Raw genomic sequence first — 26496 nt, 5'->3', positions numbered from 1 at the left:
GTCATCAACAGTGCAATATCGGTGTTGACGGGCCCAGGCGAGGCGTAAATCTTTGTGTCCTTCAGTGATCAAGGGTACACGAGTGGGTCTTCGTCTCCGAAAGCCCATATCGTGACATTTCGTAGAATGGGTGACACTTGTCGACGGCGCAGCATTGAAATCTGCAGCAATTTGCGTAAGGGTGCAGTTCTGTCAAGTTGAACGATTCTGTTCAGCCGGCGGTGGTCCCGTTCGTGCAGGATCTTTTCCCGGCTACAGCGATTTCGGAAAATTGGTGTTTTACCGGATTCTTGATTTTCACAGTACACTCGTGAAATGATTGTACGGAAAAAAACCCTCATCATCGCTATCGGAGATGCTGTGTCGTATCGCTCGTGCGCCAACTATAACATCACGTTGAAACTCACTTAAATCTTGGTAACCTGCAATTGTAGCAGCAGTAAGCGATCTAACAACAGCACCAGACACTTACTGTCTTTTACAGGCGTTGCCAACACCAGCACCGTATTCTGCCTGTTTACTTCTCTCTGTATTTGCATACACATGCCAATACATATATTCTTTTGGGGATTCAATGTAATATACATTGCTCTTATACTCTGACTGTCTTCAAGAGAAACCGAAATTGCTTACTTGCAGTGGTTATAATTTTATTCATCACGTTTGCACCTTTTCTGCGCGTTTCCTCTACGTGATGTCCAAAGTTACGATGTTCATGCAGAAATACCCCTAGATAACTCATTACTGCGCTTCTCCTAATGGTTACATTATTTAACTTCGTTTCATAGTTTCTTATTAGGTTCCCTTTCAGCAGTAGGTACTCTGTTTTGTCAGGTGCTAATGCACTTCAACACCAGTTCTTAAGTTTGCGGAGGGCCGCATTACATTTTTCTTCTATAATTCTTGTGGAGTCACCACTTACAACGAACAGAACGTTATCTACAAATACCACCAATCCGTTTATGTTATGGCTGTACCTTAATTTCTATAGTATGGTCTCCTGTGCCAGGTTTCAAAACTCCAGACCACACAGTAATCCCAGTGGTCAGCCGTTTGTTATTGTTTTGGTTATTTTCTTTCCTGGGCCTGTTAAAGAAGCATGTCGCCTGTGGCAATAATCTCTCAGGCAGTTGTACAGCGCTTTTCGGCACTCCAAATCCCTAAATCGGCCAAAGAAAGATGGCCACCATAGGTTATCGAAAGCGCCAACAATATTAATCACCATCACTAGAGCTTATGTAGAAGGAGTATCTGTCGCTAGCGAAATTGACTTAAAGCTTGCCTCTTCTACACCTGCACTGGTGAGGCTCATCCCTCATAGCAGTCTGTGACCTTGTAATCCTTTGCATAATAGTTTTTCAAATATCTTGCAATGTTCGATAGACGAATTGGTCTGTAGGAGTGATGTTGGACGCTAGGATTTGCAGCGAAGTCGACGTTCTACGAGGGCAGTTCAATAAGTAATGCAACACATTTTTTTCTCGGCCAATTTTGGTTGATAAAACCGGAAATTTCTTGTGGAATATTTTCAAACATTCCCGCTTCGTCTCGTATAATTTCATTGACTTCTGACAGGTGGCAGCGCTGTACGGAGCTGTTAAAATGGCGTCTGTAACGGATGTGCGTTGCAAACAACGGGCAGTGATCGAGTTTCTTTTGGCGGAAAACCAGGGCATCTCAGATATTCATAGGCGCTTGCAGAATGTCTACGGTGATCTGGCAGTGGACAAAAGCACGGTGAGTCGTTGGGCAAAGCGTGTGTCATCATCGCCGCAAGGTCAAGCAAGACTGTCTGATCTCCCGCGTGCGGGCCGGCCGTGCACAGCTGTGACAACTGCAATGGCGGAGCGTGCGAACACACTCGTTCGAAATGATCGACGGATCACCGTCAAACAACTCAGTGCTCAACTTGACATCTCTGTTGGTAGTGCTGTCACAATTGTTCACCAGTTGGGATATTCAAAGGTTTGTTCCCGCTGGGTCCCTCGTTGTCTAACCGAACACCATAAAGAGCAAAGGAGAACCATCTGTGCGGAATTGCTTGCTCGTCATGTGGCTGAGGCTGAAAATTTCTTGTCAAAGATTGTTACAGGCGATGAAACATGGGTTCATCACTTCGAACCTGAAATAAAACGGCAATCAATGGAGTGGCGCCACACCCACTCCCCTACCAAGAAAAAGTTTAAAGCCATACCCTCAGCCGGTAAAGTCATGGTTACAGTCTTCTGGGTCGCTGAAGGGGTTATTCTGTTCGATGTCCTTCCCCATGGTCAAACGATCAACAGCCGGCCGAAGTGGCCGTGCGGTTAAAGGCGCTGCAGTCTGGAACCGCAAGACCCCTACGGTCGCAGGTTCGAATCCTGCCTCGGGCATGGATGTTTGTGATGTCCTTAGGTTAGTTAGGTTTAACTGGTTCTAAGTTCTAGGGGACTAATGACCTCAGCAGTTGAGTCCCATAGTGCTCAGAGCCATTTGATTTGAAACGATCAACTCTGAAGTGTATTGTGCTACTCTTCAGAAATTGAAGAAACGACTTCAGCGTGTTCGTAGGCACAAAAATCAGAACGAACTTCTCCTTCTTCATGACAACGCAAGACCTCACACAAGTCTTCGCACCCGAGAGGAGCTCACAAAACTTCAGTGGACTGTTCTTCCTCATGCACCCTACAGCCCCGATCTCGCACCGTCGGATTTCCATATGTTTGGCCCAATGAAGGACGCAATCTGTGGGACGCACTACATGGATGATGAAGAAGTTATTGATGCAGTACGACGTTGGCTCCGACATCGAACAGTGGAGTGGTACCGTGCAGGTATACAGGCCCTCATTTCAAGGTGGCGTAAGGCCGTAGCATTGAATGGAGATTACGTTGAAAAATAGTGTTGTGTAGCTAAAAGATTGGGGAATAACCTGGTGTATTTCAATGCTGAATAAAACAACCCTTGTTTCAGAAAAAAAATGTGTTGCATTACTTATTGAACTGCCCTCGTAACTCGTCCCAAAGCTGTTCCATTGGGTTTAGGTGCATTCTATTGGCAGGTTAATCCATTTCAGTAGAGTTATTGTCCACAAACCAACATATCACTGATGCTGCTTGACGAGGGGGTCATACGCATATGAAAAACCCCAGCAATAGAAAGTACTCACTGCTGTAAAATGTGTTCATATGCTTCGAATTTACCGCCTTTTTAAACTCTATAACAGAGACCACAGACTAATCATGAAAGACATCCCCAATACGGTGCTATCACCTCCACTGTGGTTCACTGTTGGCATAATGCGTGAGGAGAGGATAACTTCTCCAGGCACTCACACTACCCAAACATTTCCATACCATTACCGCTGGAACACAGTGATACATCTCTCCAAACCACACACTTCCAATCATGCACTGTCCTGTGCTGCTGCACATTACAACACTTAAATTGTCACATACCACCGACTACAGAAGTGTCTGGCTAATGAAGGACTCCTCATGCATTGCACCCCATTACTTTTAATTCCATAGGCACAGGCATTGCACCAGCTGGACATATGGTAGCACTCTGAAATTCACGAGAGCTTCCCTCCAATGATTTCATGAGATTTTCTACAACCACCCGCTCCTGTCAGTAGATGAGGTCTGCCAGATCTTCGTGTGGCGGTGTTTGTTCCTTCAGAATTGCCATGTAACTGTCAACTTTCGACCTGGAAAGATATAGAAGGGCTGGAATGTCGCTGGGGTTACTAGGGTGACATCTTACAAGTAGTCCACATTCCAAGTCACTGATTGACTTGTTCTACTGCTACTGCTCCTCTGCTGATGACACAACATTCTCTGCACCCTTTCATATTGATGGGTCCACCTATCATGACATCTAGCGCTAAGTTACCAATTAACTACTTTTTCATCAGATAGTGTGAACTGAACGATAAAATCAACGGTCCAAATACTGAACCTTGGGGGACAATAATATCAAATAAAAGACAGTTCAGTTCTAAGACAATTACTTATTAGGACACGTTGATACAAGGGTCATCTCTCCATTTACACTACTGGCCATTAAAATTGTTACACCACGAAGATGACGTGCTAAAGACGCGAAATTTAACAGACAGGAAGAAGATGCTGTGATAGCTTTTAAGAGCATTCACACAAGGTTAGCGCCGGTGGTGACACCTACAACGTGCTAACGTGAGGTTTATCGTATCGCGACATTGCTGCTCGCGTTGGTCGAGATCCAATGACTGCTAGCAGATTATCGAATCGGTGGGTTCAGGAGGGTAATACGGACCACCGTGCTGGATCCCAATGGCGTCGTATCACTAGCAGTCGAGATGACAGGCATCTGCACGAACAGTTCGACAACGTTTGCAGCAGCATGGACTATCAGCTCGGTTACCCTTGACGCTGCATCACAGACAGGAGCGCCTGCGATGGTGTACTCAACGAGGAGCCAGGGTGCACGAATGGCAAAACGTCATTTTTTCGGACGAATCCAGGTTCTGTTTACAGCATCATGATGGTCGCATCCTTGTTTGGCGATATCGTGGTGAACGCACATTGCTACGGTCGCAGGTTCGAATCCTGCCTCGGGCATGGATGTGTGTGATGTCCTTAGGTTAGTTAGGTTTAAGTAGTTCTAAGTTCTAGGGGTCTGGTGATCTCAGATGTTAAGTCCCATAGTGCTCAGAGCCATATTTTTGAACGCACATCGGAAGCGTGTATTCGTCATCGCCATACTGCCGTATCACCCAGCGTGATGGTATGGGGTGCCATTGGTTACACGTCTCGGTTACCTCTTGTTCGCATTGACAGCACTTTGAACAGTGGACGTTACATTTCAGTTGTGTTTCGACCCGTGGCTCTTCCCTTCATTCGATCCCTGCGAAACACTACATTTCAGCAGGATAATGCACGACCGCATATTGCAGGTCCTGTACGGGCCTTTCTGGATACAGAAAAAGTTCGACTGCTGTCCTGGCCAGCACATTCTCCAGATCTCTCACCAATTGAAAACGTCTGGTCAATGGGTGCCGAGCAACTGGCTCGTCACAGTACGCCAATAACTACTCTTGATGAACTGTGGTACCGTGTTTCAGCTGCTTGGGCAGCTGTACCTGTACACGTCATCCAAGCTCTGTTTGACTCAATGCCCAGGCGTATCAAGGCCGTTATTACGGCCAGAGGTGGTTGTTCTGGGTACTGATTTCTCAGGATCTGTGCACCCACAATGCCTGAAAATGTATTCACATGTCAGTTCTAGTATAATATATTTGTCCAATGAATACCTGTTTATCATCTGCATTTCTTTTTGGTGTAGCAATTTTAATGGCCTGTAGTATAAAATCAGAAAGGTAGTATGAGAAGTGATTTCTGGCGTTTGCCAAGACTGTGTTATAAGTCCTCTGCTGCTCCTTATCTATATAAACGATTAAAGAGACAACCTGAGCAGCCGTTTTAGGTTGTTTGCAGATGATGCTGTTGTTTATCGTCTAATAAAAACATTATAAGATCAATACAATTTGCAAAACGATGTAGAAAATATATCTGTATGGCGTGCAAATTGGCAATTGACCCTAAATACCGAAAAATGTGAGGCCATCAACATGTGTGCTAAAATAAATCCGTCAAACTCCGGTTACAAGATAAATCAGTCAAACCTAAACACAGTTAATTTAACTGGATACCTTGGATTTACAAGTACGAATAATTTAAATTGAGAAAAACACATAGAAAATGTTGTGAGGAGGGGAAACCAAATATTTCGTTTTATTGGTAGAACAGTCAAACGGTGCAACAGATCTAATAAAGACGCTGCCTACACTATGCCTGTCTGTCATCTTTTGGAGTACTACTGCGCGGTCCTGGATTCCTGCCAGACAGGCTCTGACCACTATGGGACTTAACTTCTGAGGTCATCAGTCCCATAGAATTTAGAACTACTTAAACTTAACTAACCTAAGGACATCACGTACATCCATGCCTGAGGCAGGATTCGAACCTGCGACCGTAGCGATCTTGCGGTTCCAGACTGAAACGCCTAGAACCGCTAGGTCATACCAGACAGGACTAACGGAGTACATCGAGAAAGTTCAAAGGAGAGCAGCACGTTTTATATTTTGGCGAAACAGGGTACCGAGTGTCAAGGACATGATCCAGGGATGGGGTGGACATCATTAAAACAAAGGCGTTTTTCTTTGCAGCGGAATCTTCACACGAAATTTCAATCAGCAGCTTTCTCCTCCGAATGCAAAAATATTTTGTTCACGTTGACCTACAATGGGAGAAACGATCAGCAGAATAAAACAGAGGAAGTCAGGTGTTGCACAGGAAGATATAGGTGTTCGTTTTTTCGACAGCTGTTCGAGATTGGAAGAATAGAGAATTATTGTGAAGGTGGTCCGATGAATCCTCTGCCAGGCACTTAAGTGTGATTTGCAGAGTACACATGTTACTGTAGATGTAGCTATAGATGTAGATGTAGATAGTGTAAATTTAACGATAAAAGCAATGGACCAAACACTGAGCCTTGAGGGACAGTCAATTTTTCAGTTCTAAGACAATTATTTACCAGCACACATTCATGCAAGGGTACACCTCTTCACATAAATTCAGGTAGTTAGTACGAGCTCCAAGTAATATTTCCGACTGTGTCATCAACAGTGCGATGAGGGAGATTCGTGTGTGTCGTATGGGGGGACCTCACACCTTAATTTGCGTCGCGACGTCGGGAGATTGCAGTAGCCAGAGATCTCTCGGTCGCTGCGGCGGTACAAATCCGGAGCGGCGGTTTTGTTTCACAACAGGTTGCTTGCCCCTCCCAGCGGGGACAGACGGAGAGAGGCGGGTAGTTGATTTCTGGGGCCCTGGCGAGCTGTTAGCTCGCCGTCCGCTCCCGGGGGAAATTAGCAGCCGACCTGACTCCCGAGCCTCCTGCACTCTTGCTGTCTTTGAAGCTCCTTATTCGCGGCCAGCAGTACAAGAATAACACCCCTCGCTCTGCCCTGTTGTACGTCCAGCACACAAGGGAACATCGTACCACCTTTGCGTCCTAATTAACTATTAACTGTTTCATTCATTTACTCTCTTTCGTGTATCCCGAACCACAGGGCGGTATAAAAAGTCAAAGTAGACAGTACAAATTTTTCCAGGTGCCAGGAGTACTTTCTCTCTGAGGGGTCCATAAAAACTTACACTACTGGCCATTAAAATTGCTACACCAAGAAGAAATGCAGATGGTAAACGGGTATTCATTGGCCGATATACTATACTAGAACTGACATGTGATTACATTTTCACGCAATTTGTGTGCATAGGTCCTGAGAAATCAGTACCCAGAACAACCACCTCTGGCCGTACGGCCTTGATACGCCTGGGCATTGAGTCAAACAGAGGCTGGATGGCACAGCTGCCTATGCAGCTTCAACACGATACCACAGTTCGTCAAGAGTAGTGACTGGCGTATTGTGAGGAACCAGTTGCTCGGCCACCAGTGACCAGACGTTTTCAGTTCGTGAGAGATCTGGAGAATGTGCTGGCCAGGGCAACAGTCGAACATTTTCTGTATCCATAAAGACCCGTACAGGACCTGCAACATGCGGTCGTACATTATCCTACTGAAATGGAGACTTTCGCAGCGATCGAATGAAGGGCAGAGTCACGGGTTGTAACACATATGAAATGTAACGTCCACTGTTCAGAGTTTTGTCAGTGCGAACAAGAGGTGAGCGAGACGTGTAACCAATGGAACCCCATACCATCATTCCAGGTGATACGCCAGTATGGCGATGAGGAATACACGCTTCCAATGTGCGTTCACCGCGATGTCGCCAAACACGGATGTGACCATCAAGATGCTGCAAACAGGACCTGGATTCATCTGAAAAAATTATGTTTTGCCATTCGTGCACCCAGGTTCGTCGTCGAGTACACCATCGCAGGCGCTCCTGTCTGTGATGCAGCGTCAAGGCTAACCGCACCCACGGTCTCCGAGCTGATAGTCCGTGCTGCTGCAAACGTCGTCGAACTGTTCGTGCAGATAGTTGTTGTCTTGCAAACGTCCTCATCTGGTGATTCAGGGATCGAGACGGGGCTGCACGATCCGTTACAGCCATGCTAATGCCTGTCATTTCGATGAGGCCGTTGGGATCCAGCACGGCGTTCCGTATTACCCTCCTGAACCCACCGATTCCGTATTCTGCTAACAGTCATTGGATCTCGACCAACGCGAGCAGCAATGTCGCAATACGATAAACCCTAACCGCGATAGACTACAATCCGGACTTTTATAAAAGTCGGAAACGTGATGGTACACATTTCTCCTCCTTACAAGAGGCATCACAACAACGTTTCACTAGGCAACGCCGGTCAACTGCTGTTTGTGTATGAGAAATCGGTTGGTAACTTTCCTCGTGTCAGCACGTTGTAGGTGTCGCCACCGAGGCCAACCTTGTTTGAATGCTGTGGAATGCTAATCATTTGCACATCGCAGCATCTTCTTCCTGTCGGTTACATTTCGCGTCTGTAGCACTTCAACTTCGTGGTGTAGCAATTTTAATGGCCAGTAGCATAATTGTGTATGCAGACAGTTCACCGTCCCACGAATCGAGAATCTCAACGATTTTTGCCTGTTATCGACATTGACACTTGAAGGATATCTAAAATAATAAAGTCCACTCGAACTGGCCATGAAGACCCCCTCGGTACCGACCGGCCGCCGTGTCATCATCAGACCACAGTAGTCACTGGACATGCAGGGGCAATGGTCCGCACACCGCTCTCCCAGCCGTCGTCAGTGTACGAGGCCGGAGCCGCTACTTCTCACTCAAGTAGCTCCACAATATGCCTCACAAGGGCTGAGTGCACCCCGCTTGCCAACAGCGCTCGGCAGACCAGATGGTCACCCATCCAAGTGCTAGACCATCCCAACAGCGCTTAACTTCCGTAATCTCATGGAACCGGTGTTACCACTGCGGTAAGGCCTTTGGCTGGATGGATATCGGTCCCCGAAATTCCAAGACTTTGAGGAATACTTTAATTTAAAGTCTGAAGTTGAATGATGAAAGAAATTTATTTCTGTCATATAATAATAGATAGTTTTTTTTAAGTTGTAATTCTGTCAGAGACAGCAAAGGACTTGGAAGAGCAGTTGAACGGAATGGATGGTGTCTTGAAGGGAGGATATAAGATGAACATCAACAAAAGCAAAACGAGGATAATGGAATGTAGTCGAATTAAGTCGGGTGATGTTGAGGGTATTAGATTAGGAAATGAGACACTTAAAGTAGTAAAGGAGTTTTGCTATTTGGGGAGCAAAATAACTGATGATGGTCGAAGTAGAGAGGATATAAAATGTAGACTGGCAATGGCAAGGAAAGCGTTTCTGAAGAAGAGAAATTTGTTAACATCGAGTATAGATTTAAGTGTCAGGAAGTCATTTCTGAAAGTATTTGTATGGAGTGTAGCCATGTATGGAAGTGAAACATGGACGGTAAATACTTTGGACAAGAAGAGAATAGAAGCTTTCGAAATGTGGTGCTACAGAAGAATGCTGAAGATTAGATGGGTAGATCACATAACTAATGAGGAGGTACTGAATAGGATTGGGGAGAAGAGGAGTTTGTGGCACAATTTGACCAGAAGAAGGGATCGGTTGGTAGGACATGTTCTGAGGCATCAAGGGATCACCAATTTAGTATTGGAGGGCAGCGTGGAGGGTAAAAATCGTAGGGGGAGACCAAGAGATGAATACACTAAGCAGATTCAGAAGGATGTAGGTTGCAGTAGGTACTGGGAGATGAAGAAGCTTGCACATGATAGAGTAGCATGGAGAGCTGCATCAAACCATTCTCAGGACTGAAGACCACAACAACAACAACACAAGATTTAATGACAGGTACCTTTATGAAGGTATGTTTCTAAGCAATTGAAGGTAGTTTGCCGGCCGCTGTGACCGAGCGGTTCTAGGCGCTTCGGTCCAGAACCACGCGGTTGCTACGGTCGCAGGTTCGAATTCTGCCTTGGGCATGGATGTATGTGATGTCCTTTGGTTAGTTAGGTTTAAGTAGTTCTACGACTAGGGGACTGATGACCTCAGATGTTAAGTCCCATAGTGTTTAGAGCCATTTGAAACATTTTAAGGTAGTCTCTTTATTGCCATAGGCGTTTCGCTTCTCTTATTTGAGAAGCATCTTCAGTCGTCTGTAATAGATGTTTCTTTTTATACATATAACAAACGTGTTATACTGAACAGCCAAAGAAACTGTTACACCTTCCTAATGTCGTGTAGGACCCCCACGAGCACGAAAACGTGCGACAACACGACGTGGCATGGACTTGACTAATGTTTGAAGCAGTGCTGGAGGGAATTAACACCATGAAACTTGCAGGGCTGTCCATAAATCCGTAAGAGTACGAGGGGGTCTAGATCTCTTTTGAACAGCACGTTGCAATGCATCCCAGATATCCTCAATAATGTTCATGTCTAGGCAGTTTAAACTCACAAGAGCGTTACCGCAACCACTGAGTAACAATTCTGGACGTTGACGTGTCGCTTTGTCCTGCTGGAATTGCCCAAGTTCGTCGCAATCCACAACGTACGTGAATGGATGCAGGTGATAAGGCAAGATACTTACGCACGTATCATCTGTCAGAGTCGTATCTAGGCGTATCACGGGTCCCATATAACTCCAACTGCGCACGCCCAACAGGATTACAGAGCCTCCACCAGTTTGAACAGTCCCCTGTGGATATGCAGAGTCCACGAATTCAGGACGTTGTCTCCATACACATACACGTCCATCCGCTCGATACAATTTGAAACGAGACGCCTCTGACCAGGCAGCACGTTTCCAGTAATCAACAGTCCAATGTCTGTACTGAAGACCCCGGACGAGGCGTAAAGCTTTCTGTCGTGCAGTCAGCAAGGCTACATGAGTGGGCCTTCGGCTCCGAAAGCCCATATCGATGATGTTTCGTTGAATGTTTCTCACGCTGACACTTGTTGATGGCCCAGCACTGAAATCTGCAGCAATTTGCGGAAGGGTTGCACTTCTGTCAAGTTGAACGATTCTCTTCAAATGTCGTTGGTCCCGATCAAGAGGATCTTTTTCCAGCCTGAGCGACGTCGGAGATCTGATGTTTTACCGGACTCCTGATATTCGCGGCGCACTCGTGAAATGGCCGTACGGGAAAATCCCCATTTCATCGCTACCTCGGAGATTCTGTGTCCCATCGCTCGTGCCCCTACTATAACGCCTCGCTCTAAAATTTTGATAACCTACCACTGTAGCTGCAGTAACCGATCTAACCACTACACCAGACACTTGTTGTGCAGTGCCGTATTCTCCCTGTTTACAGATTACTGTATTTGAAGAGGCATGCCTGTACGAGTTTCTTTGCCTCTTCAGTGTATTTTTATCATTGTGCACATCTATGGAAAATTACTTGCCTAACTATATTTCACTGGCGTCCTTGCACAATTAATATAAAAAAAATCGGTGCTTAAATTTTCGTGTTCGCCTGTTAATATTATAAGTAAAGAGTAAATGTATTGCTAAAAGGATGTAAGACTTCCAAGACGCGTATAGCGGCCTCTGTAAGAGGTGGAATTATTGATTTTCCACAACATTCTTACTGCATGCTTCTGCTGAACTTTATTTCGTCGTCGTTGGCTGGAATTCGATTCCGAGTATGCACAGCTAGTACCTGCAGACAACGATCATTTCAACTCACCTTACGGGTGTGTTTCTTGTGGCCGAACGGACCATGCCCGACATAAAACATGCGTCCACACAAATAACACTGCATGGCTGGAAGAGTGTGCGATTGTAAGTGCTGGAGCTTCCTTTCTTGACGCTTGGCCGCTTCGTGATTGCGGCATTTTCCTTCAAACCAGTTGACAGGGGTTATATGCGGTGTTCCCCTCCAGAGAAAGCTTCACAGCGCATTCTTCCCACGTTGGTATGTACACTACAGGCCAATAAAATTTCTACACCACGAAGATGACGTGCTACAGACACGAAATTTAAGCCGGTCGAAGTGGCCGAGCGGTTCTAGGCGCTACAGTCTGGAACCGCGCGACCGCTACGCAGGTTCGAATCCTGCTTCGGCATGGATGTGTGTGATGTCCTTAAGTTAGTTAGGTTTAAGTAGTTCTAAGTTCTAGGGGACTGATGACCACAGCAGTTAAGTCCCATAGTGCTCAGAGCCATTTGAACCATTTGAACGAAATTTAACCGACAGGAAGAAGATGCTGTGATTTGCAAATGACTAGCTTTTCAGAGCATTCAAACAAGTTTGGCGCCGGTTTCGACACCTACAACTTGCTGACATGACGAAAGTTTCCAACCGATTTATCATACACCAGCATTGACCAGCGTTGCCTGGCGAAACGTTGTTGTGATGTCTCGTCTAAGGAGCAGAAATGCGTACCATCACGTTTCCGACTTTGATAAAGGTCGGATTGTAGCCTATCGCGGTTGAGGTTTATCGTATCGCGACATTGCTGCTCGCGTTGGTCGAGATCCAATAACTGTAAGCAGAATACGGAATCGGTGGGTTCAGGAGGGTAACACGGAACGCCGTGCTGGTTCCCAACGGCCTCGTATGACTAGCAGTCGAGATGACAGGCATCTTATCTGCACGTCTGTAACGGATCGTGCAGCCACGTCTCGATCCCTGAGTCAACAGATGGGGACGTTTGTAAGGCAACAACTATTTGCACGAACAGTTCGACGACGTTTGAAGCAGCATGGACTATCAGCTCCGAGACCGTGGCTGCGGTTACCCTTGACGCTGCATCACAGACAGGAGCGCCTGCGATTGTGTACTTGACGACGAAACTGGGTGCACGAATAGCAAAACGCCATTTTATCGGATGAATCCAGGTTCTGTTTACAGCATCATGATGGTCGCATCCGTGTTTGGCGACATCGAGGTGAACACACACTGTAAGCGTGTATTCGTCATTGCCATATTGGCGTATCACCCGGCCTGATGGTATGGGGTGTCATTGGTTACACGTCTGGGTCACCTCTTGTTCACATTGACGGCACTTTGAACATTGGACGTTACATTTCAGATGTGTTACGACCCGTGGCTCTACCCTTCATTCGATCCCTGCGAAACCCTACATTTCAGCAGGATAACGCACGATCGCATGTTGCAGGTCCTGTACGGGCGTTTCTGAATACAGAAAATGTTCGACTGTTGCCCTGGCCAGCACATTCTCCAGATCTCTCACCAACTGATAACGTCTGGTCAATGATGGTCGAGCAACTGGCTCGTGACAATACACCAGGCACTACTCTTGATAAACTGTGGTATCGTGTTGAAGCTGCATGGACAACTGTACCTGTACACGCCATCCAAGCTCTGTTTGACACAATGCCCAGTCGTATCAAGGCCGTTATTACGGCCAGAGGTGGTTGTTCTGGGTACTGATTTATCAGGATCTCTGCACCCAAATTGCGTGAAAATGTAATCCCATGTCAGTTGTAGTATAATATATTTGTCCAATGAATACCCATTTATCATCTGCATTTCTTCTTCGTATATCAATTTTAATGGCCAGTAGTATAATTAACTGGTGATGAAGTTTCGCTGCATCAACAGGGAAAATGTAGTCAGGGATGAACTACTGTATTTTAGTTTCGCTGTTTTGTGAGTGATGTCAGGAAGAAAAAACGTCGTGAAGATTTGAAACTAAGAGTGAAGATTGTTGGAAGTCGGTAAGTGCTCTCATCCTCAAATACTGGAAAAATACAGTCTGCGGATTTTGGGCGCCATGAGATGAGATGCGCTGCCTCAACACACTCCCACAGCTTCTAACTGCAATTACTTGACTTACTGTGGTAAATCTTTTGCGTAAGATTACACCTCTTAAAGAAAAGATTAGGATGGCATTTTTAATCTTTAAATTACAGTCAGATGAAATACTGAGAGTTGGAACTTCTGTCAGCACTGGATGTCGTTAGGCATCCTGAACTGTGATCACGTGATCGCACCCCAGGTTATCCATTTAGTAGTATAGATACGACGACTCCAGTATGAGTTTGTCCTGCAGGTCTTCAGAATTTTTTTCACACAATAATTCATTTAATTTTCGACGATTAGTGTAACTTTTTGGTGCCAGCATGTCACTTTCTTGCTTAAAAAGTTATAGCTCTAGTCTGTATCTGGCTGAGACTTAGATTGTTTGCTATGAATCGACTGTAGGTTTGTTCCTCTATCGTTTTATCACCTGCCCTGGATGTGTTATAGTTGGGTTTTGACCCTTCATTAGTATACATATAGATAGGAGACATATGCAATACAATGAGTATTACTTTATTCATGGCTGTAATTTGCTGCAAGTGTTCCATTATTTTTTGAGTATAAATTTCAGTCGTGAGTTGCAAATAAATTTTATTATTCTTTTCTGGTTTCGACAAATTAATGTGTCATCTTCAGAAGCCTACAAAATTAAGGACATCATAAATATTTTCTCCTTGGATACACACTTATGTCAAATATAAAAAATTTATTACAGAAAATTACTTAGTTTAGCAGTCCATTTAATATCGTATCTATTTTAAAAAAATGACATCAGTGTGTCCTTTACCACCATTAATGCCACAAAGTTCCTCTTTATACAGGATGGGAATCTCGAATTGATGTATTTCTCACCCGGGTTTCCGGGTTCGATTCCCGGCGGGGTCAGCGATTTTCTCTGCCTCGTGATGACTGGGTGTTGTGTGCTGTCCTTAGGTTAGTTAGGTTTAAGTAGTTCTAAGTTCTAGGGGACTGATGACCATAGATGTTAAGTCCCATAGTGCTCAGAGCCATTTGAACCTTTTTTTTGTATTTCTCAAATCTGGAGTATATAAAATACAATGTAATTTAAGTCCACGTTTCTATCTAGGACAGACAGGGAAGGCCTTTAACACCTCTTTTTCTGAGCACTTGCTCAACAAACAGAATTAAGATAAGTCACTTTCGCATAATACTCAAAACAAAGAAACACACTCCCTCCTCCATCCTTGCTTAATTGGACATGTAATTGACAAGGGATTCAAAATGCGTCCTTTATAAAACTTTGAAATTTATGAACATTCTCTCTTAAATTCAAAAGATTTGCTGAGTGATCAACTTGCATTAAAAAACAGACACTATTTTGATTGTATATCATCTCTTATAAAATGTGGAAATAAGCTAATCACTTTTATATATTAGTATCATGTGTCATATTTTTTCAAATGTATTATATATGCCTTAGTTACAGTTTTATATGTTCTTTTATATATGTTTCTTGCTGCTAGCCCAACAGATACACATATGTGATTCAGCTATTGTAAATTGCCAAATAGTCTTTAAAACAATCGCATATAATATGTAAATTTCTGAACATACCATGGAATCATCCTTCTATGAAGAATATATTGATAAACTCAGTAAGTCTCTGTAACATACTTTTTATACTTCACATGAGTGTATAGCCAAGGTCTAAAAATTTGTAATATCCTTAATTTTATAGGTTTCTGAAGGTGACAAATTAATTTGTCAAAACCACTAAAGCATAATAACATTTATTTGCAACTGATGACCGAAATATGTCCTGATAAAAACGGTAATTACTGTATACAATACCTTGCACTCAGGTGTAATGAGCTTTACAGGCAAACAACCTGCTAATAAACTACTGGCAGACAGGTGATAAGTTTTTAGCAATGAAGAATGAATTTTAAAAAATGTAAAATAAATGTGGGTGCCCAACCTGCTGAGCATTATGTATACCTTCACCTTAACAACTCATATTTTTTTTGTACAGTTAGCCACTTGCAAAGCAGGCGTTTAGGAAAGGCCTACATCTTCATGAACGATCTAATTATAATTTTCTATCTATAGGATTTATCGCCTAAATAGTAAAGTGATTATATTCTTAACTGAAAAAAAATTGGTAAGAAAATAACAAAAACATTCTTACTCATTGAAAACAAATATTGCAGCATTATAGTAACATATCATTACTATGCCCAATTTAATAATAATCGTACAACATTAAGCATAAATTGCATGTATATCAAATGAGACAGAGATTATGAGAATTAAATAAAAATTGTGATATACCTGCACACAAAATGAGTAGCAATTGAATGTAGTTTCTTAAATTTCAAAATTATTTCATAATCTGAATGCATTATTAACAAATTATCATAAATTAACATTTTTATTGTCAGTTCTCTTGATCACATTGGAGGACTCTCAATATTTTCCCACTTACAACTTTCATGTGCCACAACACAACCAAAAGAAACAAAAAGTCAAAATCCAATGTTACTGTCAAAGAGTAGCTATCAAATGTAGAAAAGTGAAACAGGAGAAGAAAAATAAAAATATTCTCAGTATCTTATTACAAAAGTAACATATCAGATAGTCATAAAGTGCCACTTTGTTCACCAGTATCAGATGTATGCCTGCTCGTACATATTACTCAAAATGGTGCAGCTGTGTACTGATAATATATATAAAATGAGTTTCCTTAGACATAAGTCGCAAAGTTACGATAACGAATGTCTGCGGTACAGCCAGTTCGACATTTGCATCTGATCACATGTCGTAATTTTCAGGTCTTTTACTAATAAGTCTTCAGTATGATACTATATGCTGTCTTATGTTTTGCAGCCACGAATTTTGTGGTAGTGAAGATACATATCAGTGGCTTAACATAAGACAAGGAAGATGGCATTCTGTTACTTTGGGCTGTGTACATTCTCATGATAATAATGATCAGTGATGAGTATGATGATGAAAAACCGTGAATTGAGTTTGTATTTATTGCTGCTTCCACAATTGATGTTGATTCTAGCAAAATTTTCAGAGTATGCAGTTTTTCCCTAACGTACAATTACAATACCACAGATTTATTCATCTCCATGGGAAACGCGCCTCACCTACCACCGTCATTTTCTGTTCCAGAGATGCTAGAGTGACCAGACACCAGAGATGACCACTGCCAAAGGAGGTGCCATGTTGGCTCTTCTGCAGTTGGCAGCACTGGCAGCCATGTTGCATTCTATGACTGCTGCGGAGACGTGTGACCAGTAAGTACTATCACTTAGTTTGCATCCTGTATCACTAGTCAGCAGTCTCACATATGAATAATTTGAATAACAATTTAGTGGTTCATAAACAATGGAATAAAATTATGTTATGATTTAAGTTTCATAGAGATAGTGCTTTGGAAAGCACTATGCGTCATGTTCAGCAGCATAAAACTGCTGGTTTATGCAGTTACATAAACAATACAATGCTTAGCGTCTTGTCGACATTGAGATCATCAGAGGCAGAGCTCAGTTTCGGACAGACAGCGAGTGTTGTAGCAAACAGACTAACTCACTTTCATTGGAATCGAGTTGGTATGTGTCGTACTCGATTTCCGGGCGGAAAGCTGCGCATAAATTTCCAAAACCTTTCAGCAGTGCAGCTTCTCATAGGATAGAGAAAAGAAATAAGTATATTTTTTCGTATTTTTACTCTAAATTACCTTGCGTTCTGTGAATTATCGTATAAGATACAATCGCCGAAACGTACAACTGAAAATACACAGCAGTGCAACAACCCTGAGATGTAAAAGTACTGTCATATGAAGGCGAGCATGAAGGAGACAAAGCTGATGATGTAGAAGTGGACAAAGAAAGAAACGATGAGAGAACCGCTAGGACATGAGTGCTGAATGTGTTTCCCAGGATGGATTCGTCTACTGGACAAATATACACTCCTGGAAATGGAAAAAAGAACACATTGACACCGGTCTGTCAGTCCCACCATACTTGCTCCGGACACTGCGAGAGGGCTGGACAAGCAATGATCACACGCACGGCACAGCGGACACACTAGGAACCGCGGTGTTGGCCGTCGAATGGCGCTAGCTGCGCAGCATTTGTGCACCGCCGCCGTCAGTGTCAGCCAGTTTGCCGTGGCATACCGAGCTCCATCGCAGTCTTTAACACTGGTAGCATGCCGCGACAGCGTGAACGTGAACCGTATGTGCAGTTGACGGACTTTGAGCGAGGGCGTATAGTGGGCATGCGGGAGGCCGGGTGGACGTACCGCCGAATTGCTCAACACGTGGGGCGTGAGGTCTCCACAGTACATCGATGTTGTCGCCAGTGGTCGGCGGAAGGTGCACGTGCCCGTCGACCTGGGACCGGACCGCAGCGACGCACGGATGCACGCCAAGACCGTAGGATCCTACGCAGTGCCGTAGGGAACCGCACCGCCACTTCCCAGCAAATTAGGGACACTGTTGCTCCTGGGGTATCGGCGAGGACCATTCGCAACCGTCTCCATGAAGCTGGGCTACGGTCCCGCACACCGTTAGGCCGTCTTCCGCTCACGCCCCAACATCGTGCAGCCCGCCTCCAGTGGTGTCGCGACAGGCGTGAATGGAGGGACGAATGGAGACGTGTCGTCTTCAGCGATGAGAGTCGCTTCTGCCTTGGTGCCAATGATGGTCGTATGCGTGTTTGGCGCCGTGCAGGTGAGCGCCACAATCAGGACTGCATACGACCGAGGCACACAGGGCCAACACCCGGCATCATGGTGTGGGGAGCGATCTCCTACACTGGCCGTACACCACTGGTGATCGTCGAGGGGACACTGAATAGTGCACGGTACATCCAAACCGTCATCGAACCCATCGTTCTACCATTCCTAGACCGGCAAGGGAACTTGCTGTTCCAACAGGACAATGCACGTCCGCATGTATCCCGTGCCACCCAACGTGCTCTAGAAGGTGTAAGTCAACTACCCTGGCCAGCAAGATCTCCGGATCTGTCCCCCATTGAGCATGTTTGGGACTGGATGAAGCGTCGTCTCACGCGGTCTGCACGTCCAGCACGAACGCTGGTCCAACTGAGGCGCCAGGTGGAAATGGCATGGCAAGCCGTTCCACAGGACTACATCCAGCATCTCTACGATCGTCTCCATGGGAGAATAGCAGCCTGCATTGCTGCGAAAGGTGGATATACACTGTACTAGTGCCGACATTGTGCATGCTCTGTTGCCTGTGTCTATGTGCCTGTGGTTCTGTCAGTGTGATCACGTGATGTATCTGACCCCAGGAATGTGTCAATAAAGTTTCCCTTTCCTGGGACAATGAATTCACGGTGTTCTTATTTCAATTTCCAGGAGTGTATTACGGATAACGGACACTACTTTGGCAAAGAGGGGTGCCTTGCGTGTCTCAACGATATAAGTGGCCGAACTGTAGGTGCATCCACAACGGAAGTGTATCTGTTGAGAGGCCAGACTAATATGTGGGCCCTGCAAAGGGGCAGCAGCATTTACAGTAGTAGTAATTCCAATCCCAACGAAAGCAGGTTTTGACAGATGTGAAAACTACCGAACTATCTGTTTAATAAGTCACAGCTGCGAAGTACTGACACGAATTCTTTACTGTCGAATGGAAAACTGCTGGAAACCAACAATGGGGAAGGTACGTTTTGATTCCGTAGAAATGTTGGAACACGCGAGGCAGTACTGACCCTACGACTTATCTTAGAAGATAGATTAAGGGAAGGCAAAGTCACATTTGTAGTATTTGTTGACCTAGAGAAAGCTTTTGATGATGTTGACTACAATACTTTCTTTCAAATTCTGAAGGTGGCAAGGGTAAAATACAGGGAGCGAAAGGCTAATATACAATTTGTACAGAAACCAGATGGCAGTTATAAGAGTCGAGGGGCATGAAAGAGAAGCAGTGGTTGGGAAGGGAGTGAGACAGGGTTGTAGCCTATCCCCGATGTTATTCAGTCTGTATGTTGAGCAAGCAGTGAAGGAAACAAAAGAAATATTTAGAGTAGGAATTAAAATCCATGGAGAGGAAATAAAAACTTTGAGGTTTGGCGACGACATTGTAATTTCTTTCAGAGACAGCAAAGCACTGGGAAGAGCAGTTGAACGGAATGCACAGTGTCTTGAAAGGAGGATGGTTCAAATGGTTCAAATGGCTCTGAGCACTATGGGACTCAACTGCTGAGGTCATTAGTCCCCTAGAACTTAGAACTACTGAAACCTAACTAACCTAAGGACATCACACACATCCATGCCCGAGGCAGGATTCGATCCTGCGACCGTGGCGGTCGCGCGGTTCCAGACTGTAGCGCCTAGAACCGCTCGGCCACTTCTGGCGGATTGCTATCTTGAAGCAGTCTAATATCTAAGCCCTCCCTACGTTGCCATAAGTTGCAATTGTGACAACTGTATCAGATGAAAATGTGATTTTAGGGCATCGTTTCCATGTAAGTGTATGTGGAAACTCATTTGAATACCGGGTTTCGCAATGAATCCATTTTGTTTGAAGATCGGGATCTTCCAGAAACCTGTAAGCCGGCTTTACAACATTCAGGACACAATTTGGAAGACTATCGTTATGAATGTAGAGATTGCTATCCCTCTGAGGCTTTAGGTATTTACACTAGGTAATGTCTCACAGATGATGAATGGGATGTTCATCTGTTGACTCCGTGTGGAACTATGTAGCCCATACTGCACTTTTTCATGTCACTTCCACTGGACAGATTCTCTCCGACAGCCTTGCCATAATACCTGTGTATGATCTTCTTTGTGAGTCTGCTGTGTCTACCAGTGCTGTTTCCATCTTCGTAATTTGTTACTATTTCTAAAATACTGAACAGAGTCACAGGCGATTAATAACCAAACAGTATATATCACAGCCTTCTAGATATATCTAGTGCAAGTTTGCTTGAAAGTAATCCAGGCAATCGAGCTAGTACTGAAGCGTAGGTTCAAAAAGTGGGCGTGGCAGGAGGGTCGCGTCGCACATTCAATTATTTTTCAGGCACTTCGGATGCGATTTCATCATCGAAACTTTGGGAACTTATTGTCCATGAGTTTTGCTAACAAATGGAAAAAAAACTGAAAATTGATATTTTCGGTCAATTCCATGAACGTCCGCCCTTAATACACATATTTACAAAAAAATGGTTGCGAAGTCGAGAAGTCAAAAAGCTGAAAAATATTTGGGGTAATGGTTGCTCTGTTACATGTGTTCCTCTCAGACGAAAAGTTTGACACAGGGGACGACATTTTGGCAGGAAGCATGGAAACAGACAGAAAACTGATGACTCCAAAAAATGTGAAGTATCCAGAATGAGATTTTCACTCTGCAGCGGAGTGTGCGCTGATATGAAACTTCCTGGCAGATTAAAACTGTGTGCCGGACCGAGACTCGAACTCGGGACCTTTGCCTTTCGCGGGCAAGTGCTCTACCTTTTTTTTTTTTTTTTCGTTGGTGATCTTTGTGTTTGGTCGTTGCAGACGTCACAATGACATCCGTTCAAGTTCGTTTGTTGATCCTCCCACTGAGTTTTTTTTTATTACAGAGGCCAACCGGCTCTCTGACCGAACACGCTGAGCTACCGTGCCGGCACCATCTGAGCTATCCAAGCACGCCTCACGCCCCGTCCTCACAGCTTTACTTCCGCCAGTACCTCGTCTCCTACCTTCCAAACTATACAGAAGCTCTCCTGCGGAACTTGCAGAAGCAGCACTCCTGGAACAGAGGATATTGCGGAGAAATGGCTTAGCCACAGCCTGGGGGATGTTTCCAGAATGGTGAGCATCGTCTACCATGCACTTCCACAGCTTTGCAAGGTATGGATCCAGATGGGAGGTCCACGGCTCGTGGTCTAGTGGCTAGGGTTGATGCCCTTGGATCACGGGGTGCCGGGTTCGATTCCCGGCCTGGTTGGGGATTTTCTCTGCCCAGAGACTGGGTGTTTGTGTTGTCCCCATCGTTTCGTGATCATCATTTCTGACAGTGGCTAGATTGGACTGTATAAAAAATTGGGAGTTTGTACGGGCGCTGATGAACGCGCAGTGGAGCGCCCCACAAACGTAACATTATCATCATCCAGATGGAGGGATGGATATTAGTGGGTGATAACGGTGATGTACTCTGCTTACGACTTCGAGAAGTGTGGCGAGTGTAAGCTGTCAGTTCACATCGCTCTCTGCTTTTAGTACAAGCAGGTGATGGCGTGATAATTATCGGCAACGTCTTGAGCATGTTTACGTCCACCTCCTCCGAACACAACACGTACTACACACGTAGCGCCTCATCCATGACGAACGCCAGGCGTGCCTTTCACTTATGGAGAGGCCATTAGCAGCTGGGCGTGGGCCGCAACCATTAACAAACTGGGCGTGGCTCTAAATTCGTCAATGTGCAGACGGCATAGCACAAAACACGACTGCGTCTGCCAAATTAATTACAACATCTGAACAGGGAAGAGTCTATCACGGTGATGGGTATAATACACTGATGAGGCAAAACGTTGTGAACACCTGCTTAATAAGCTACTGGCCATTAAAATTGCTACACCACGAAGATGACGTGCTACAGACGCGAAATTTAACCGACAGGAAGAAGATGCTGTCACATACAAATGATTAGCTTTTCAGAGCATTCACACAAGGTTCGCGCCAGTGGCGACACCTACAACGTGCTGACATGAGGAAAGTTTCCAACCGAATTCTCAGACACAAACAGCAGTTGTCGGGCGTTGCCTGGTGAAACGTTGTTGTGATGCCTCGTGTAAGGAGGAGAAATGCGTACCATCACGTTTCCGACTTTGATAAAGGTCGGATTGTAGACTATCGCGATTGCGGTTTATCGTATCGCGACATTGCTGCTCTAGTTAGTCGAGATCCAATGGCTGTTAGCAGAATATGGAATCGGTGGGTTCAGGAGGGTAATACGGAACGCCGTGCTGGATCACAATGGCCTCGTATCACTAGCAGTCGAGATGACAGGCATCTTATCCGCATGGCTGTAACGGATCGTGCAGCCACGTCTCGATCCCTGAGTCAACAGATGGGGACGTTTGCAAAACAACAACCATCTGCACGAACAGTTCGACGACGTTTGAAGCAGCATGGACTATCAACTCGGAGACCGTGGCTGCGGTTATCCTTGTCACTGCATCACAGACAGGAGCGCCTGCGATGGTGTACTCAACGACGAACCTGGGTGTACGAATGGCAAAACGTCATCTTTCCGCATGAATCCAGGTTCTGTTTACAGCATCATGATGGTCGCATCCGTGTTTGGCGACATCACGGTGAACGCACATTGGAAGCGTGTATTCGTCATCGCCATACTGGCGTATAACCGGGCGTGATTGTATGGGGTGCCATTGGTTACACGTCTCGGTCAACTCTTGTTCGCATTGACGACACTTTGAACAGTGGACGTTACATTTCAGATATGTTACGACCCGCGGCTCTACCCCACATTCGATCCCTGCGAAACCCTACATTTCAGCAGGATAATGCACAACCGCATGTTGCAGGTCGTGTACGGGCCTTTCTGGATACCGAAAATGTTCGACTGCTGCTCTGGCCAGCACATTCTACAGATCTCTCACCAATTGGAAACGTCTGGTCAGTGGTGGCCGAGCAACTGGCGCGTCACAATACGCCAGTCACTACTCTTGATGAACCGTGGTATCGTGTTGAAGCTGCATGGGCAACTGTACCTGTAAACGCCATCCGAGCTCTGACTCAATGCCCAGGCGTATCAAGGCCGTTATTACGGCCAGAGGTGGTTGTTCTGGGTACTGATTTCTCAGGATCTATGCACCCAAATTGCGTGAAAATGTAATCACATGTCAGTCCTAGTATAATATATTTGTCCAATGAATACCCGTTTGTCATCTGCATTTCTTCTTTGTGTAGCTATTTTAATGGCCAGTAGTGTAGCTTGTTTGTCCTTCTGATCTCACTGAGTATCAGGGATCCGACAGTTTGTTGTTAGGTCTGTGGACGTTCTTAGCATTAGATGTCTACGCACAGGTCACGCAGTTCGCGTAAATATTGGGCCGCTGATTTTCGAGAGTAGTCAAATCGCGCGATAGCGACCCGGATGCTTTCCATAGGATTTACATGAGGCTCTTTTACCGCCGAGACATCACCGTGAAAATGAAACAAATGAGCCATCGGTCACAATTTTTAGTCTTATTGACCAGGTTTCAACACTTCCAAGAGTCCCTTTATCAGAATTTAGACATACATCTACATCTACATCTACATTTATACTCCGCAAGCCACCCAACGGTGTGTGGCGGAGGGCACTTTACGTGCCACTGTCATTACCTCCCTTTCCTGTTCCAGTCGCGTATGGTTCGCGGGAAGAACGACGGTCTGAAAGCCTCCGTGCGCGCTCGAATCTCTCTAATTTTACATTCGTCATCTCCTCGGGAGGTATAAGTAGGGGCAAGCAATATATTCGATACCTCATCTAGAAACGCACCCTCTCGAAACCTGGCGAGCAAGCTATACCGCGATGCAGAGCGCCTCTCTTGCAGAGTCCACCACTTGAGTTTGCTAAACATCTCCGTAACGTTATCACGGTTACCAAATAACCCTGTGACGAAACGCGCCGCTCTTCTTTGGATCTTCTCTATCTCCTCCGTCAACCCGATCTGGTACGGATCCCACACTGATGAGCAATACTCAAGTATAGGTCGAACGAGTGTTTTGTAAGCCACCTCTTTTGTTGATGGACTACATTTTCTAAGGACTCTCCCAATGAATCTCAACCTGGTACCCGCCTTACCAACAATTAATTTTATATGATCATTCCACTTCAAATCGTTCCGCACGCATACTTCCAGATATTTTACAGAAGTAACTGCTACCAGTGTTTGTTCCGCTATCATATAATCATACAATAAAGGATCCTTCTTTCTATGTATTCGCAATACATTACATTTGTCTATGTTAAGGGTCAGTTGCCACTCCCTGCACCAAGTGCCTATCCGCTGCAGATCTTCCTGCATCTCGCTACAATTTTCTAATGCTGCAACTTCTCTGTATACTACAGCATCATCCGCGAAAAGCCGCATGGGACTTCCGACACTATCTACTAGGTCATTTATGTATGACAAAGTGGTTTATAACATCATTACAAATTTATGAAAGACAATTTTATATATATATATATATATATATATATATATATATATATATATATATATATATATATATATATATATATATATAAAACTGTTAACACAACTGGTAGAAAACGATACAACAGGAAGTACGGCCAATAAACATTTTAATAAATGAAAAATTATGCGATGACTTAGATGGAAAATAACACTTCGGCGAATTGCACGATGAGACCCGAAATTAAATGCCTTTACACCGTTAAAAAAATTTTTGTTACACAACTGCCGCTGCTCATTGAGAATGAGGTCATCATTTCGAGAAATATGTTTAAAAATCTCTAACTCTTCAAGAATATCTAATTTACGCCCCTTCTTTTCGGTGTGCAAGATGTTGCTATCGGAAATAGCTTTAGGTGCGTGACATGTAATCAGAAGATGGTTGGCAAATGAAGAATTTTGAGGGCTAGTGCCACTTTTTCTTAATAGGTGTTCTCTATATCTAACTATATATGACGGTAGCAAAGCTGCATGGTCATCGACGGTAACTGTTCTTTCGGGAACAGATACTACCGTCATATATAGTTAAAAATATGGGTTCCCGGCCTTTGACCTTCTTGTGCGAACGCACACGCTATGCCCGAACTCGTACGGGACTTGGTAGATTAATCTGCCACGAGTAATGAGTATGATGGGCAAACATCTATTAGGCGCACTACGAATGTAGTGTTGTGGACATGTTGGGAATGTGGATCTCACGGGGAACGTGCATGGGATAAGTCCCTGCAGACGCACTATCCTCTGTGCCCTCGGTGGCTCAGATGGATAGAGCGTCTGCCATGTAAGCAGGAGGTCCCGGGTTCGAGTCCCGGTCGGGGCACACATTTTCAACATGTCCCCAATGAAGTGTATCAACGCCTGCTTGCAGCTAGGGTGTCTATTTAATTATCATTTCATTTCGAGCAAAGCTGCATGGTCATCGACGGTAACTGTTCTTTCGGGAACAGATACTACTGTCATATATAGTTAAAAATATGGGTTCCCGGCCTTTGACCTTCTTGTGCGAACGCACACGCTATGCCCGAACTCGTACGGGACTTGGTAGATTAATCTGCCACGAGTAATGAGTATGATGGGCAAACATCTATTAGGCGCACTACGAATGTAGTGTTGTGGACATGTTGGGAATGTGGATCTCACGGGGAACGTGCATGGGATAAGTCCCTGCAGACGCACTATCCTCTGTGCCCTCGGTGGCTCAGATGGATAGAGCGTCTGCCATGTAAGCAGGAGGTCCCGGTTTCGAGTCCCGGTCGGGGCACACATTTTCAACATGTCCCCAATGAAGTGTATCAACGCCTGCTTGCAGCTAGGGTGTCTATTTAATTATCATTTCTTTATATCTGGTTGTAAAGCCACGTATTGTTTGTCCTAAGAAGTAGGAACAGCAGGTGTCGCAGAAAATTTTATAGACGCCTGAACTTTCTAAAGGGAACGAGTCGTTTTTAAATTATGAATGAAGTTTTTTTTTTCAACTTATTGTTGGCAGAAAAGGC

At 44.8% G+C, this 26496-nt stretch overlaps 1 protein-coding gene and 1 non-coding gene across 2 annotated transcripts in view; both read left to right on the top strand.

Moving 5' to 3' along the window:
* The window catches only part of LOC126214956 (C3 and PZP-like alpha-2-macroglobulin domain-containing protein 8), an 877403-nt gene that overhangs the window by 179715 nt on the left and 671192 nt on the right, over window positions 1–26496 (top strand). The window contains exon 2 of the mRNA XM_049941592.1: window positions 16941–17065. Within this exon, the coding sequence (XP_049797549.1) occupies window positions 16968–17065 (98 nt within the window). The 5' untranslated portion in view covers window positions 16941–16967. The remainder of the gene's footprint in view (window positions 1–16940; window positions 17066–26496) is intronic.
* Window positions 25746–25820, top strand: Trnat-ugu (transfer RNA threonine (anticodon UGU)). The gene has a single exon. It is a non-coding gene; the product is annotated as a tRNA-Thr (tRNA).

The sequence above is a fragment of the Schistocerca nitens genome, chromosome 12 (genome assembly GCF_023898315.1).
Source record: "Schistocerca nitens isolate TAMUIC-IGC-003100 chromosome 12, iqSchNite1.1, whole genome shotgun sequence".
Lineage (NCBI taxonomy): Eukaryota > Metazoa > Arthropoda > Insecta > Orthoptera > Acrididae > Schistocerca > Schistocerca nitens.
This window is presented reverse-complemented; position numbering and strand designations above follow the sequence as displayed.